The following is a 14,855-nucleotide window of genomic DNA, read 5'->3' as shown; positions in this document are numbered from 1 at the left end:
GTGTACACACACACACACACACACACACACTGGAATATTATCCAGCCATGAAAAAGAATGAAATCTTGCCACTTCCAATGACTTGGGTGGAGCTAGAGAGTATTATGCTAAGCAAAATAAGTCAGAGAAAGATAAATAACATATGATTTCACTCATGTATAGAATTTAAGAAGCAAAGGAGCATAGGAAAAAGAGGGGTGCCTAGGTGACTCATTCGGTTACGTGTCCGACTCTTGATTTTGGCTCAGGTCATGATCCCAGGGTCATGGGATTGAGCCCTACGTTGGGCTCCATGCTGAGCGTGGAGCCTGCTTAAGATTCTCTTTCTCTCCCTTCCTCCCTCCCTCCTCACCCCTCCCTCCTCCCTTGCTTGCACGCACTCTGTCTCACTAAAATAAAAATAAAAAGTGGGGGCACCTGGGTGAGTCAGTCTTTTAAGCATCCGACTCTTGATTTTGGCTCAGGTCATGATCTCACAGTTTGTGAGTTCAAGCCTCCACTGTCAGCATGGAGGCTATTTGGGATTCTCTCATCCCTCTCTCTGCCCCTCCCCCACTCATGCTTTCTCTCTCTCAAAAAACAAACAAGCAAACAAAAAACAACAACAAAAAAAAAACAGAGAAACAAACCAAGAAACAAATCCTTAACTATAGAGAACAAACAGAGGGTCACCAGAGGGGAGGTGTGTAGGGGGATGGGTGAAGTAGGTGAAGGGAATTAAGAGTTCACTTACCAGGATGAGCACTAAGTAATGTATAGAATTGTTGAATCACTATATCGTACACCTGAAACTAATATAATACTGTATTTTAACTCTTGGAATTAAAATAAAAACTTAAATAAAAATAAAAACTGTTCTCAAAAAAATTTTTTTAGTTTTTTCAAACAAAAGCAATACCAGTTCAGTAGTAGAAATAATCACAAATAGAGGTAAGTCAAAAAGGAAACCATCAGATAACATTTTACAATATTTAGATGGCTGAGCATATGTACTTCTATAAACATGTATACCTAGAAGACCATGTTACGGACTGAGTGTTTGCACTGGTATCCTCCCCAACGCCCCCACCCAAAAAAAAAAAACCCTTCTGTTGAAGCCCTACCCCCCATGTATGCCAAATTTGGAAATAGGACCTTTTTAGAAACAAGGTTAAATGAGGCCATAAGAGTGGGGCCTTCATCAGATGGGACTAATGTCTTGATAAGAATAGACCTCGGAGAGCTTGATTTCTCCCCCCAAGAGACAGAGGAAAGCCCGTATGAGGTGCAGTGAGAGGGGGCAGTCTGTAAGCCAGGCAGAGAATCTGCTGGCATCTTGATCTTGGACTTCCTGGCCTCCAGGACAGTGAGACCTAAGTGTTGCTGTTCATACCCCTCCCCGTCTGTGGTATTTCCATATAACAGCCCACCTAAGATGAAATCTGAAAACTTCCATGATTATTGCACAAAAAGACACACAAATGAGCAGAGAAGTAGGTTTTCCTCTGAAAACCAACAGGTATGTGTCCCACTGTATTTTAGCATCTCATTTTTCATTAATTAACCACCTATTGGCTCTATTTGTACTTAGTTTTTGAGCTGTTTTTTCTTTAACACCAGGACCTCCATCGGGTCTGACAAATAGGACAATAGTGAGTATTGAAAGTGCTGGTGAGAAGGGGGTCTACTATTAGGACATGGCGATTTTTAAAAGTAGTAAAAATATGTCATCGGTACACATGGAATACAGGTGAATTCTGTGGTGAGCAAAATCATGACAGAAAATATCTTGCATCATACGAAATGTGCTGTGTCAGGTAGAGGAAGAAAAATGGCCATAAAAGTAGAGAAATTTTAAGGGTGTGATGTATCAGTGGAGGATGAATATTGCAGTATTTCTTCAGAGCTAAGGTGCTTTTGTTTTCACCATTTGACATATCTGAAGTTGAGATATTTTACCACTGATTGTTGCTGTCAGCCAAGTGGCAGGCATGACACAGGTGTCCTCTCCTAGGCATGTGTAAACATCAAAAGAACAGCACCAAACTTGCAGGATGGGCGGCTGGCAGCTTAGAAGAAAACCCTGAAGGCAAAAATGAAGCACTCTTAAAGCCTTTGTGGATTTGCAGAGGGGCTTGGAGGTGTGAATCTGACTTGTTCAGCCACATTCCAGAAGTGGGAGTCAGAAGTTAGCTGGCTCTGGATAATTGCAGAGCTGACTTAAGAACTTTGCACCCCTGGTTCTGAGGCTCCTAGTTCTAGGGTGAATTATTTAAGAAATGTTGCATCGCCAACGGTCCCATGGAACACATTGCCTGGGAAATCGTGACCGTTAATGATTCAGAGTTGAAAACTGATGAGCAGTGGAATTCTCAATGTGAAGACATTTTGGAAAACCTTATCCAATATACTTCACCTATGTAATCTTCTTAAATATACCCCAGAGGGATATGTAAAAATTTGTCTAAGTCCAAAGGAGCCCTTTCAAAAAGAATAAAATAAAAATTCAAAGTGGTAAGAAAGTATTGCACTTAGTTTCGTTGGCAGCTTCCCCTCGTTTCTTAGAGGTAATAAAATAATAACTCATTTGAAAAGGGCATCTTAGAACTGATGAAACACCATAGCCTATTGCTATAATGGGGAGAAAGCAAGCGGTTTGAGACCCTGAAAGCCCCTGCAAGTGAAGGGGATACAAATGTCACAGGAACATGGGCTTTAAGGCCCACTTAGAGCCTGCTCATCTTCAGAGGGAGAGGTGAGGTGACCCCTGCAGACAGTGAGCTGCTCAGGAGGTCCTGGCTACTTTGCAGATCTTCCCTCACAACTGTCCAGACAAACGTGTACTGGCAAAAAGGGTATGAGGGTACCCAGGGAAAGCACCATCAGAGGGCCACTCACTCTCCTGGAAACGTGGCCGGGTGCCTGGAACACTGCACATTGATCTCTGAGGCACTTGGGTCTGTGAAGAAATGGACTTAGAAATATGGCCTTTGGATCCTAACCTGTTTGTTAATGAAATGTATGTGGGGCATTTACCGGTACTTCTTCACACACATTCGTTTGTATGTACCTATATGCCTTGTATCTAGATCTGTGTGTATATGACACAACTTACATGAGCTCATACACCTACACGCACATGCACTCACATACGTTGTTTGATAACCTGTGTTTTTACGTCTGTCTGTCCTTTCTTTCCATGTCATTACATATTTGCTGTAGTATCATTGTAAATGACACCATAGAATTCCTTTGTATAGATTTTTTAACTAATTTATTTAGTCCCTCATATTATTAAAGGATTTCTTTTAGCTTCTTCAGGAGCACTCTTGTGGCCAAATTGGGTGCAGATCTGTAATTTTTTGTTAACTGGATCCTCACAGGTACCTATTGACCATTTAGACTTTGCATGGTCCAGGGCCCTTGGTCCTTTTGCCCACTTTTTTTTTTTTTTTTTTTTTTTTGTAAATGTGTGCAGGTTCAAGGGTTGGGATGGGTGTTTGTGGACATGTTATTAGGCTTCGGCTCTGAGACCACCCAGCCCTGGATGATGACCTTGGGCTAGGTGTCTTAAGTTCTTTGGGCCTTAGTCTCCTCATTTGTAAATTGAGTCTATGACATGTGCTTTATAGGATTGTTGAGGTTGTGACAAGCATATCAAGTGCCTGGTACATGGTAATCCCTAAGTCAGGTTGCCAGCCAGGCTAGGCCAGCTTGGGGAGTGGGGTATAGAGTCCCGAAGCTCTAGGAGATGATAACAGGTACATAGTAGGTGTTGCTATTCATGGACTAATTATGCCTCTGCTCCTTCGGTCAGTACAGCTGGCTTCCTGGGTGTGTGACTCCTGCGGCTGCACAGGGCTCTGTACGTGGTTATTCTTAGTTTTGAACACAGTCTCCATATTTTCATTTTGCACTGGACCCTACAGATTGTGTATCCAGTTCCACCTTGTAAGGTTGTTGGCAGTGTGATGCGAGAGGTCACAAAGCACATTCCGTAGTGCCAAGGATGTAATAGATATCGGTAATCATTAGATGGATATAATAATTTTTTATGAGCTGAGACAACTACGATAAGTGCATTCATTTAATTATTAAAAGTGTGAGGTAAATACATAATTAATCTCAGATTGAGAAACTGAAGCTCCAGAAGCTAAATCACCAACTAAAATTACACAGCTTATACACGCAGAACTTGGATTCAAACCCAAGTTCACCTCACCCAAAGCCCACACCACTGACCTGCCCTATTAAGTACTCCCTTCCTTCCTTCCCAGGGAACCTCTCTGTAAAGGTCAGTGTTTAAGCGTCCTTGATACTCATCAGCAGCCAACCCTCATCCCTAGCAGAGGTTTCACAGCCCCTCAGAATGTTCCAGAATTCCTGTCAGACCTGGGAAATTTGGGGGCTACAGAAGACAGTAAAGACAGTTCACCTTCTCAGTACTGCCCTGCCGTGTCTCCAAGCCTGCTCAGAGTTCTATTATCTGGCCGAATCTAGCCAACCCAGTGACAGTTCAGCTTGTGTCCTTTGACTCCTGATATACTTAGCTTAGGATGACCGATGTCCAACTAAACCTCCAAACTACCATGAGAATCAGCAGGAGATCTGCTGGTGTCAGATCTTGGGAAAGAGGCTGTGGGAGATGCCTGTTTCCAGGAGACTGAGGACATGGCCATCTGTCCTGTGGCAGGGATCCCTTGCTTTTCTACAGTGCCAGGTCATGATTTGCTCTGCCTACTCTTCCCTGCCAAAATTTTTTTAAAAATTAAGAAAATAATGAAGGGAGGGAGAAAAAGGATCCATTCCAGCACACTGCTAGTAAGTGGGTGTATAGCTTGGTACAAGGAAGCTTCCGTGCAAGTTTGCTTTTAGTGTGTGTGGCCTTCGAGCGGGGAAATTAATACTTGAGCATTTCATCTCTTGGATAGCGGATTTGAATTTTGAATGTGACAATGAGACTGTTTGTTGTTTCAAAGCAATTCCCTAAGTGGCTGTTTGCTCAAGACTTTTGTAGTGTGAACAGAGATTTGGGGGAGGGGAGGAAGCCATCTGCTCTGGAATAGTCTTCCAATTACATGATCAAATTACTGCAGAGCAAAATGGAGGGAGTCCAACAGAAAGTTCCTGTCTGGTGTATCCAGCCCCAATCTGCTCTCTTGGGCCATTGTGTCAATGTGGAGATTCACATGTGGGTTTCAAAGGCAAGGCCATGATCGCCAAGAGTGTGAGCAGGAGAGGAGCAGAGAAAGCCAAGCAGAGTGGGAGAAAGCTTTCACGTTGCATCAACATGCTGTTCAAGAAAATGAAAAGATCTTGGATTTGAATTAAATGAACTTTTGGAGAAACTCCGTTTCTTTTCCTCTTGACTTTAGCAATCCATGTCCCTGATTACAATTAATTTATCATGTCAAATTAAAAAGTTATATCCCTTTATAAGTTTAGTTAGTGATTTTTTATTCGCTGATATTCTTGTAGAATGGAAATGTTTATTCTATTTGTTGAATACACCTAATTTTTCCCCTTAAAATAGAACAGTTTTCTGGTTTTTGAAATATGTCTTGATTTACAAAACATTATTGAGTCTTATTTTTTCTCCTAAATATGTGAGTATTTTTTCTTTTTATTTCTTTTGCTATTAGGCATTCATGCAGCCTCACTTGCTGGGAAATGAATTCACACATTTGGAGTTTCCAAGGAGAGTACAGAGAAAGGAACTTGGAAAGAAGATGCTCTACAGGGACTTTAATATGACAGGCTGGTAAGAACATGCCTCCCTCTGCCTCAGCACTGCCACAGTATGTGTGAAGGAATCATCACCGTCATAAAAAGCCACTCACGCAGTTTGGATCAGGTAGTGCGGCCAGAGACCTGGGTTGGTGGCAAAGGACTGGGGACGTTGCTTCTACTCTTTTCGCCTGGGCGCCAGTTCTTAAATCGCGGTGTTGGTCTGCCTCTGTACTTCCCTGACATCCTCCCTGGGGACACGAGACCCCACGAAGCTGACATAATTCCTCACTTCACATGCACAAGCGTTTTTGAGGCTTTAAAACACATTTAAGTTGGTTTTTTTTTTTAGGTCAGGGGCTCGAAGGAACAGGCTAACAGTTAATTGAGCCAAACTGGCCTGGATTTGAATCTGAACTCTGAGCTTTCTAAAGAGGCAAAGTTAGGTAAAGTACTTAACCCCTATGAGCCTAACTTTCTATGGATAAAGTGAAAAAAATGGGCTCTTTGAAGAGGTTGCTGTAAGGACTAGAGGTAATGAGCCATCTTCATTATTTTTTCACATTTACATTGCGATAAGAATCTTGGCAAGGGGCGTCTTCCTCCCACAACACACCTATGTCAGCACCAAGATCACTTCTGTGGTGGATCAGTGGCTAACAGTGACTAAGACCTCACCTGTTTCTTCCATATGAAAGACAGATAGGATAGAAAGTACGTATACACCATAGGATTGACATGAGGACTAAATAAGAGAGCACAGGGCCTGGCCCATAGTAGGGGTGAAGATTTGCTGTTAGCCCTGAGGTACTGGCCAGGGAGCCTCCTGCCAGCCTGGAGGAGAGCAGGAGGGTGAGACAGTGGACTCTTTGCTTGCCAACATAGGCATAGAAGTGGGTGCCATTATCTCTTCTCACGTTGACCAAAATAGCTGTCACACGTGATTACAGCCCAAAGTCTCATGGTAGTGACTTCTAGGCTAGAAATCTACTAGAATACACACTGTGTTAAGGGAACAGTTGAGCTGCCTAGGGAAAATAAGGGGCTGATCTAAGGCACTTCAATTTATCCTCTATCATCTAAAAGAGAAGATTTTCCCTACTATCCACTCTTCTTATAAAGCAGAGTCAGCAAACTATGACCCAGAAGCCAGATTCCACCTACACACCTTTCTGTAAATATTTTTTTGTTTTGTTTTGAGTACAGCCACATTCGTTTGTATACATTTGATCTTTGGCTACCTTCACTCTACAACAAGGTGGTTGAGTAGCTGGAACAGAGACTGTATGACCCATAAAGCTTAAACTATTCTAAAACATGAACGGACTTGGCAGAAAGGGTTCACCCTATTTGCAGCTCTGAGGTTCTGGAGTTTTGGTGCCCTCGAATCCTTACCCTACCCCAACTGGGTTTTCTTTACAAGTTCATTTTTATCCGATCAGCAAAATCAGCACTCCTCACAGAGCAGTTGAAGGTGAGGGCTACCATAGTTTAGAAAAGCACGGTCGGGTTTGGTCTAAGTTTTGCAGGATTTAGAACGATGGAGGGAACGGTGCCCCAGGTCAGAAATCCCCATGATTGCAAATGCATAAACAAAAAGAGTGGACCTGAGAGACAGTAAGGAACATGGCCAAAAATAAAGAGACGGTCTATGGGAAATCAGACCGAGTCAGTATCAAGGGAACATAATCAAGGATGCGGGAAGCCATGCAGAGACATACACTTACTGTGGGAGGCTGTGGGTGGTGCTGCTTTGTCTCTGAGAAGGAGAACGAATGAGGAAAGCATGGTTTTGGGATGGCAGTCCTAAGGAGTTTGAAGGAAACTGGCAAGAGAAAGCAAGTTTAGGTACCCAGGGGGGAAAAAAAAAATACCCAGCATAGAAATATGTATGTGAGGTCTCAAGGGTCAAATGGAGGGATGGAAGCAGAAAACAGAGAAGGAAGGAAATGAAAAACAAACTAGATGATTTGGGCCAAGGGATTACTGTAAGGGGTAAGTCATTAATCGTTCCAACCACCTGTTTATGTCCTTTCGACTAGTCTGCAATTCTCCAGGAGGGGGCAGTGCCTCGCCTGGTGCCTGACACCCAGTGATTAGCCAGTGGGTATTTATTGGATTTCAGGAAAGGGTGTGACTGACGGCAGTTGGGAACCAGGTAGTTATGGATGGCAGGTGGGAAGGGTGGGAATAAGGAGCTTGTTTGTATCTGAGATACGTTAAGCTTGAGGCAAGGCTGTTTGTGTGTTCTTTCTATGCCAGAAAGGCAAACAAGATCTAAGCAGTCAAAACACACTTGGAAAACAAGTGGCTAAAGATTACCCCCATTTTATAGTTTTTAAAATGTGGATACGTTCAGGGACTAGATTACATCCAACTTCACACACTCAGTCTCTTGCTTTCTCTGTACACACACACACACACACACACACACACACACACACACGGTATTAATTAGCATGATCCTAAGAAAATAAGTGGTCCATAAACAGGCTGTATTTAATGTATGGAACTTCACAGAAGGTACCAAATAATTGAGGAGCCAAGACTGAGAACGGCTTCAGTCAGACATGATTTGCTGGTTTGTTTCAGCACGGTTCCCTGTGTGGCTATTGGCTGCAGCTTTGCCTGTGAGCAGAGATTGATGTACACCTTTGTGTATTTTCTACCTATTCTTTTGACTTGAAATTGATGCTTCAGGAAAAGGAGAGTTCTTTATATCTTTGTTGGAGTAAGTGGGGGAGTTAGAGACCCAGTTAGACCACTGCCTATATAAACTTGAATGAATTTAAACTTGAATGAATTCCTTTTTTTTTTTTTTAAATGTTTTATTTATTCTTGAGAGAGAGAGACAGAGCATGAGCGGGGGAGGAGCAGAGCAAGAGAGGGACACAGAATCCAAAGCAGGCTCCAGGCTCTGAGCTGTCAGCACAGAGCCTGATGTGGGGCTCGAACTCACGGACCGCAAGATCATGACCTGAGCTGAAGTCAGACGCTCAACCAACTCAGCCACCCAGGCACCCCTGAATTCCTTTTTTAAATGTTGTAACCTCTCGTGAGAAACCTCGTGTCTAGCAGTTATTGTTTAGGACTTGAAAAAAAAAACATGGGATCACCTTTTGCTGCCTTTCTGAATTGTCTCTAGAAAGAGAAGACCTGGCAAATTAATTCTGTAGAAGGGGCGATGAAGGGCTGTGGCTCTTTTCCCACAGATGCCTTCAGTGACTACCAAGTTGTTGGAATTGGTTGAAGGTGGTCTGGAAGTGTTTGGAATGTGTCATGCTCAAGGAGACAGGTCCTTACCATGTCCCTTTATGTTTCTTGGCTTCAGAGTTAGCCCTGGCCTGTGAACCTGTTCTTCTGGAACGCTTCTACGAATCACGAGTTCACTTAAGTCAAAGCCCTTTAATTCTTATAGCAAATACCTAGTTGTGGTGGAAATGGGCCCTGCATGCCCCCACTCAGCACGATGGCAGTGGGCCTACCTGACAGTGACTGGAAGAGCTAAGGGCCGGGCGTTGTGATGAGAGCTTGACTTGATGCCTTCTATTTCACAGTCCCGTGAACTGTGATGAGGAAACTGATGAGGAAACTGAGGCACAGAGACTGAGTTTCAAGGTTACATAATAGTAAGTGGGAGCAGCTAGGACGTGAACCCAGACAGCATCACTGCAGGGCACACGCTGTTTACCATGCCAGCTGCCCGACGCTGAAGGACTCCTCTTCCTTGTTCCCATTTTGTGGTTGAGCAGATTGAGACAGAGAGGAATTAGGTGGTTTGCTCAGCTTCTACGGACGCAGAAGTGTCAGAGTAAGGCCTAGATCCCAGGTTTCTGAGGCCCAGAGCTCTTTGTGATACAATGCAACGGTCCATTTTTCTTCAGGGTAAGATTAGACATAATTACTCAGTTTTGAGCCGTGACATGAAGTGAAGCAGGGGAGCAAGGGGGGGGTCCTGTCCACCAGGATCAGTGTCTCCGTGACAGTCCTCTAAACAAGAGGACGGGGTGAAGCATTTCAGGACCGGCTGAGGTACTAACTTTTCTGGTTCCCAGTCTGACCTGCTAGACTGCCAGCCAAATTAAACTGGGCTGCTTCACACTCGTCACTAAGAGTCTGCGTGTGATTTGGGGGTGCGGATGGTGGGAGGATCCTCAGAGAACCAGGTCTCCTGTGCTGAGGAAAATTGTTTGCTCTCGTCTTAGAGCAGCCTCATGCCAGCCCTCCGTGGTGTGTCTGCAGTGGGGAGGAAGGTGTGGGAGAGGATGTCTGCTCGGGGGGGCGGGGGAGCCTTGTCTCATCATCACGGATGAGTTTGTGGCCTCCTGACAGGGAGCCTTTCTCTCCCACCCTCGTGCTTTCTCAGACTGTGGAGCAGCTTGGCAGGCCCAGATTGTATAGAGGACAAAAGGTTATTGTCACCAGGACCTTCATAATGAAACCGGTCTCTTCCCTGGCTCCCCCACCGCCCCTTCCCCCGCCTCAGAGATCGCTTGCCCAGTCGTTGGATTTACAAAGGCATTTTCTTCACAGCACCCCCAGCGCTGAGTCGGTCCCTGACGCGGCCCAGCCCTCACCTTCTGTGCCTGGTGTCATTGGTCTTGGTGCCAGGATCCCGGCCTTGCCCCAGTACAGGCCAGCGCCCCTCCTCCCCAGCCCTTTGTGTCGAGCTGCTGTTGCATGATGCACATAGCTGGCAGTGTGAGCTCTGTGTTTCAACCCGCAGCCCTCTGAGCCATTTCAGGCTGTAATTTGCTGGCAAGTGTCTATGTTACCAAGTTGAAACAACGGTTTCTCACAGCTGCCTTTGTGGCACCGGGTCCCTGCTCTTGGGCCTGCTGGTGATTTAGCTTTCTCACGTGGGATGGGTGTTCATCGTGCGCTGTGTCCGGGCACACGGGGGAACAAGCAAGCCAGGGGCCCAGGAGGACATCCATGTGGAAGGGGGTTTGTAGCTCTACCCGTGGAGTCCAGCCAGGCCCTCCAGCAGCTGTTCCTGGCCTGATGGGATTTGTAGAGAGAGCAAGGGCTAAAGAGGAAGAGAAGTCCATCATGTGAATGCGAGATTGCTTCCAGATGGTTCTAGTTATGAGTAAAGTATACCAGAATTCTTTCCTTAAGCAAAGCCTTTCCAACATTTATGATGGTCTTATTTCCGAGGAAGGCTGGACCCGTAACTTGAGATGGCCTGGCTTAGTACAGAGTTTATGGCTTTGGGAGATAGGCTCCATGGGCTCTGGAGCTTGCTCTGCCAAGACTCTGGAGCCTTGGGCAAATCTTGGACCTGGGTCTCTCATTTGTAAAATGCTTCCTTTGCCCCTTGCTGCCAACCTCTGTGTCTGGCGGGGAATGGACTTTGCTCTGCTTTTCAGAGTTTCTGGAAAAGACCAGTTCCATTAGAAATATTCCAGCGATGGCAACCTTTCATTTTAACCTTTATTTATTTTTGAGACAGAGCATGAACGGGGGAGGGGCAGAGAGAGAGGGAGACACAGAATCGGAAGCTGGCTCCAGGCTCTGAGCCATCAGCCCAGAGCCGGACGCGGGGCTCGAACTCACGCACCGCGAGATCGTGACCTGAGGTGAAGTCGGACGCTTAACCGACTGAGCCACCCAGACGCCCCTCAACCTTTCATTTTAATCTCTAGCAGCGCTTAACTCTTTATGATCCTAACTTGATGACACATCAGGGTCATTTTCCTCCGCTGAATTTCCTTTACAATCCGGGATTTTTCCACTGGGGGCAGAGTGGGGTTAGCCACCATTTTCTCCTTTTAGTACTCATTGCTTTTATTAAGGCAAAGGAAATATTTTTCTATTCTGAGTGCTCTCTAGCACAGCAGCCACTAGCCACATGTGGCCATTTAAATTTATATTAGTTAAAATTAAATAAGATGAAAATTTTCTTTCCCAGGTCGCACTAGCCACATGTCAATTGCTCAGTAGCCAGATGTGGCTAGTGGCTCCTGAACTGGACAGTGCACAGACACGGAACATGGCCATCACCACAAAAAGTTGTACTGGATGACCCTGTAGTCTGGGTAACGTAAGAGCATGGGTCTAGCTGAGGTGGAGGACATACAAGGAGCGGTAACTGAACATCCCAATGGGAGAGAGTTTAAAAAAAAAAAAAAGACAGCTGAGCACAGACAGGGTAAGCAAGTGAAATGGCATGGCCACATTCTATGGCTTCTGGACTCACTCCTGCTAGCCTCTGAGTTGGCTGGGGGATGGGCATCACTCCACTTTGTAGATGTTCAGAGGCATCAGTCATTGTGTTTAGGGACAGCTCATCTCTAGTGGTCACTACTTGGCAAGCCTGTTGGTCAGCCAGAAGGAAGAACCATGTCCTTTGCCCTACCTCCCTTGCCCTGCCTCTGCCCATTGCCTGCTGGACTGGTGCTTTTGTTTCTCTTCTCCTTTTACTTCTCGGGGAGTATTTCAGACCCTGAGGAGCTGATTAAAAAGCAACTTCACTTCCAACCCTTTGCATGCTGTTTGGGGTGAACTTTAATTCTCCATCTGCAGCCTGGAACCCAACTCAGGGATGAGAGCCACAGCACCACAGCATTGGGCTTCTTACCAATAGATAATCCAAACATTTTCTGGAGAGAAACTCACTGGAGGCAGCCTCAAGCATGGTCTGGAGCTACTGGGTCGAGTTTTACAACTATTGTAGATATGGCTTCTGTCTTATTCTTCACTGCTCTTTTCAGTGCCCTCTGACAACACATTCAGGCAGGCTGACAGCGAAGTGGAAAAGCAGATTGAGAAATGCCACAGAATGCTTTATGAAGCCAACTCCAGAGTGCATCCGCATATAATATAAATTGATTTATTGAATCAAGCACAGAAGCCCTGTTACCAAAACCCCAGGCTTTATCCTCGGGAGGACCACCTATTAAAGCAGCCCCAACTGACAGTCCTCATTAGCTTTTCCACTGATCCCCAGGCAGTTTTTAAAGGGACAGTGTCCCTCTTTTGGGCCTGAATTTATATGTTGGCCATGCCTGTGGGTCTAATTAGCTTAGCATTATTAATCTTACTTGGAAAGCCTGCGTTTTCTGTAACAGCTTGACTCTTGAGTTTTAAAGAGTAATTGGAAATTTCAAACCCTGTCCTTTTCCCTCTTTTTGTTTTTAATTACTTTTAACCCAATCTTTGGAAACCTACCTGCAGGTGTCTCTTGACTAGCAAGCATCGTTGGAGCACCAAAGGGTTTCTCAGTCCCGTCTTGGTGCAAATCCTGACACTACTGTTGTGCCACAGATCTCATGGGGAGACTTTTTAAACCCACCAGAGAAATATCACATTTTAATTTTATAATTACTTCACAAGAAAGCAGGACTTCCCCTAGTTAAACCTGGTATTAATTTCCTCCTAGCAACTTGTATTCTCATAACTTAATGATTATGGGCCACCTTGGCAGCAATGTGGAAATCTGACTTTGCAGAGGAAGGAGGGGCTTGAATTTCAGAGAATTTTAACCCTATAAATTGTCCAGGATGGGCATTGGCTGGGGCAGGGAACAGGCGCCTGGAAAGTCCTTGCGTTCCAAGTTCCGGTGCAGCCTAGAGCCAAAGTCCGAGTGGGTCAGCCTCACACGGGGAGTGGCCTTTCTCGGGGCTCCCAGAGCCAAGATGATGAATGGTTATTTGCCGTGTGCATGTTCTGTGTCTTTTCGGGATTTGCAGCTCTGGCTTCAGGAGCAGCAGGGAAGAAAGCCTGCCCTGCTGTGTGCAGCACCATCTCCTGACAGTGATAAATGACTCCTTGCTCCCCACCCCCCTCCCCGCCTTTCTGCCCCTATGGCCAGAGGAAGCTATGAGGCATTTTACAAATGATTGGAAGCCAAGACAGACAGGCATTGTCAGGCCACAGAAAGCGGAAAGGAAAGAGATGCCCAGCTGGCTTGCTCCCTATTGATCATCCATGCACACACACCTTTCTGCTCCCATGATAGGAGTAAATTTCTCGTTCCTAAAGTGGCCAAAGTACTTCCAAGCTTTTCTTTCCCCCGAGACCCTTTGAACAGCCATAGCATGTCTATACTCACTGATAGGCTCCTAAGCAGAGTCTGGTCCCTGCTTTTCCCCGGTGACCATTGTCTGGGGCTATGCGGTACATGTGTGGTGGGGACTTAACTCCAGGTCCTCTGGGGAAGCTTTACGATGTCAAATGCTTGCATAAATTCCAGTTAAAATAGCCAGTGTCCTTTTAACCAAGCCCCACCCCCAGGGCAGGGAGGCACGTGTCTTTATACTTAGCAAGCCTTTATTGTATACTTGCTGTATATTAGGCACTGAGCAGTAGTTATGAACAGGGATGTGGAGCCAGACTTCCTGACTGGGCCAGTCCCCAGGTGCAGCTTGGACATACATGTCACCTTGGTTTTCCCACATGTAAAAGGGGTTGATGATGGTACCTAATAATAGGACGTGAAGAGCTAGTGTGGTCGTGTGCATTCAACAAAGTCTGGCATACAATAAGTGCTCTGTGTGCCCAATAATATAATCATCAGATATTATGGAGAGTGAGATGGTCAGCAAGGTCTGATCCTTGCCTCAGAAGGTTCACAATCCAATAGGTGTTGAGTTGCTGGTTTCTTGAGGTAATGGGAGGCAGTTTAGAGAAACGAGACTGAAGGAAGGTCAAGTGTGCTGGCTACTTCTACCTGGCAGGTCTGTCCCACAGCTGTTGTGCCGGATGATCACGAATAAGGGGGGGTGTTATCTGTGGGCAGAGGCTCCCTCAGTACAAGTAGGAATCTGCTCTATCTCTGAGTGCTGACGGATAGGGTGTTTTGTTTGTTTGTAGGTCATTTTGTTTGTTTGTTTTTATGGATTTTTCTGGTCCATACATTGACTCTACTGTTGTTTTTTTGTTTTGTTTTGTTTTTTTAGTCCTGGATGCTGGACTTTTTAAGGTGCCATTGCAGCCCTCCTGAGCTATACTGTACCCACGGTGCTGGCATACCACGCCCCTCAGTAGCCCTCATGTAGGATCTTGTCACATAGGACTGTGTCACTTCATGGGGATACCAGCTGACTAAGGGACTGGCTTTCTGGAAATTTATTGAACAACACCATTTTACCTATAAATCCATTAAATTCTCAAGCGTGAGGGAATTAGATCTTTTGGAATTGTGT

General features: G+C 45.3%; 1 protein-coding gene across 3 annotated transcripts in view; it reads left to right on the top strand.

Moving 5' to 3' along the window:
- Positions 1–14,855, top strand: part of PPM1H (protein phosphatase, Mg2+/Mn2+ dependent 1H) — a 259,467-nt gene that overhangs the window by 184,006 nt on the left and 60,606 nt on the right. For all 3 annotated transcript variants that reach the window (XM_027071352.2, XM_027071351.2, XM_027071354.2), the window contains exon 6: positions 5,622–5,740. In XM_027071352.2, coding sequence (XP_026927153.1) covers positions 5,622–5,740 — 119 coding nt within the window. The remainder of the gene's footprint in view (positions 1–5,621; positions 5,741–14,855) is intronic.

Source organism: Acinonyx jubatus, chromosome B4 (genome assembly GCF_027475565.1).
Source record: "Acinonyx jubatus isolate Ajub_Pintada_27869175 chromosome B4, VMU_Ajub_asm_v1.0, whole genome shotgun sequence".
Classification (NCBI taxonomy): domain Eukaryota; kingdom Metazoa; phylum Chordata; class Mammalia; order Carnivora; family Felidae; genus Acinonyx; species Acinonyx jubatus.
Note: the sequence above shows the minus strand (reverse complement) of the source record. Positions and strands in the feature narration are given on the sequence as shown.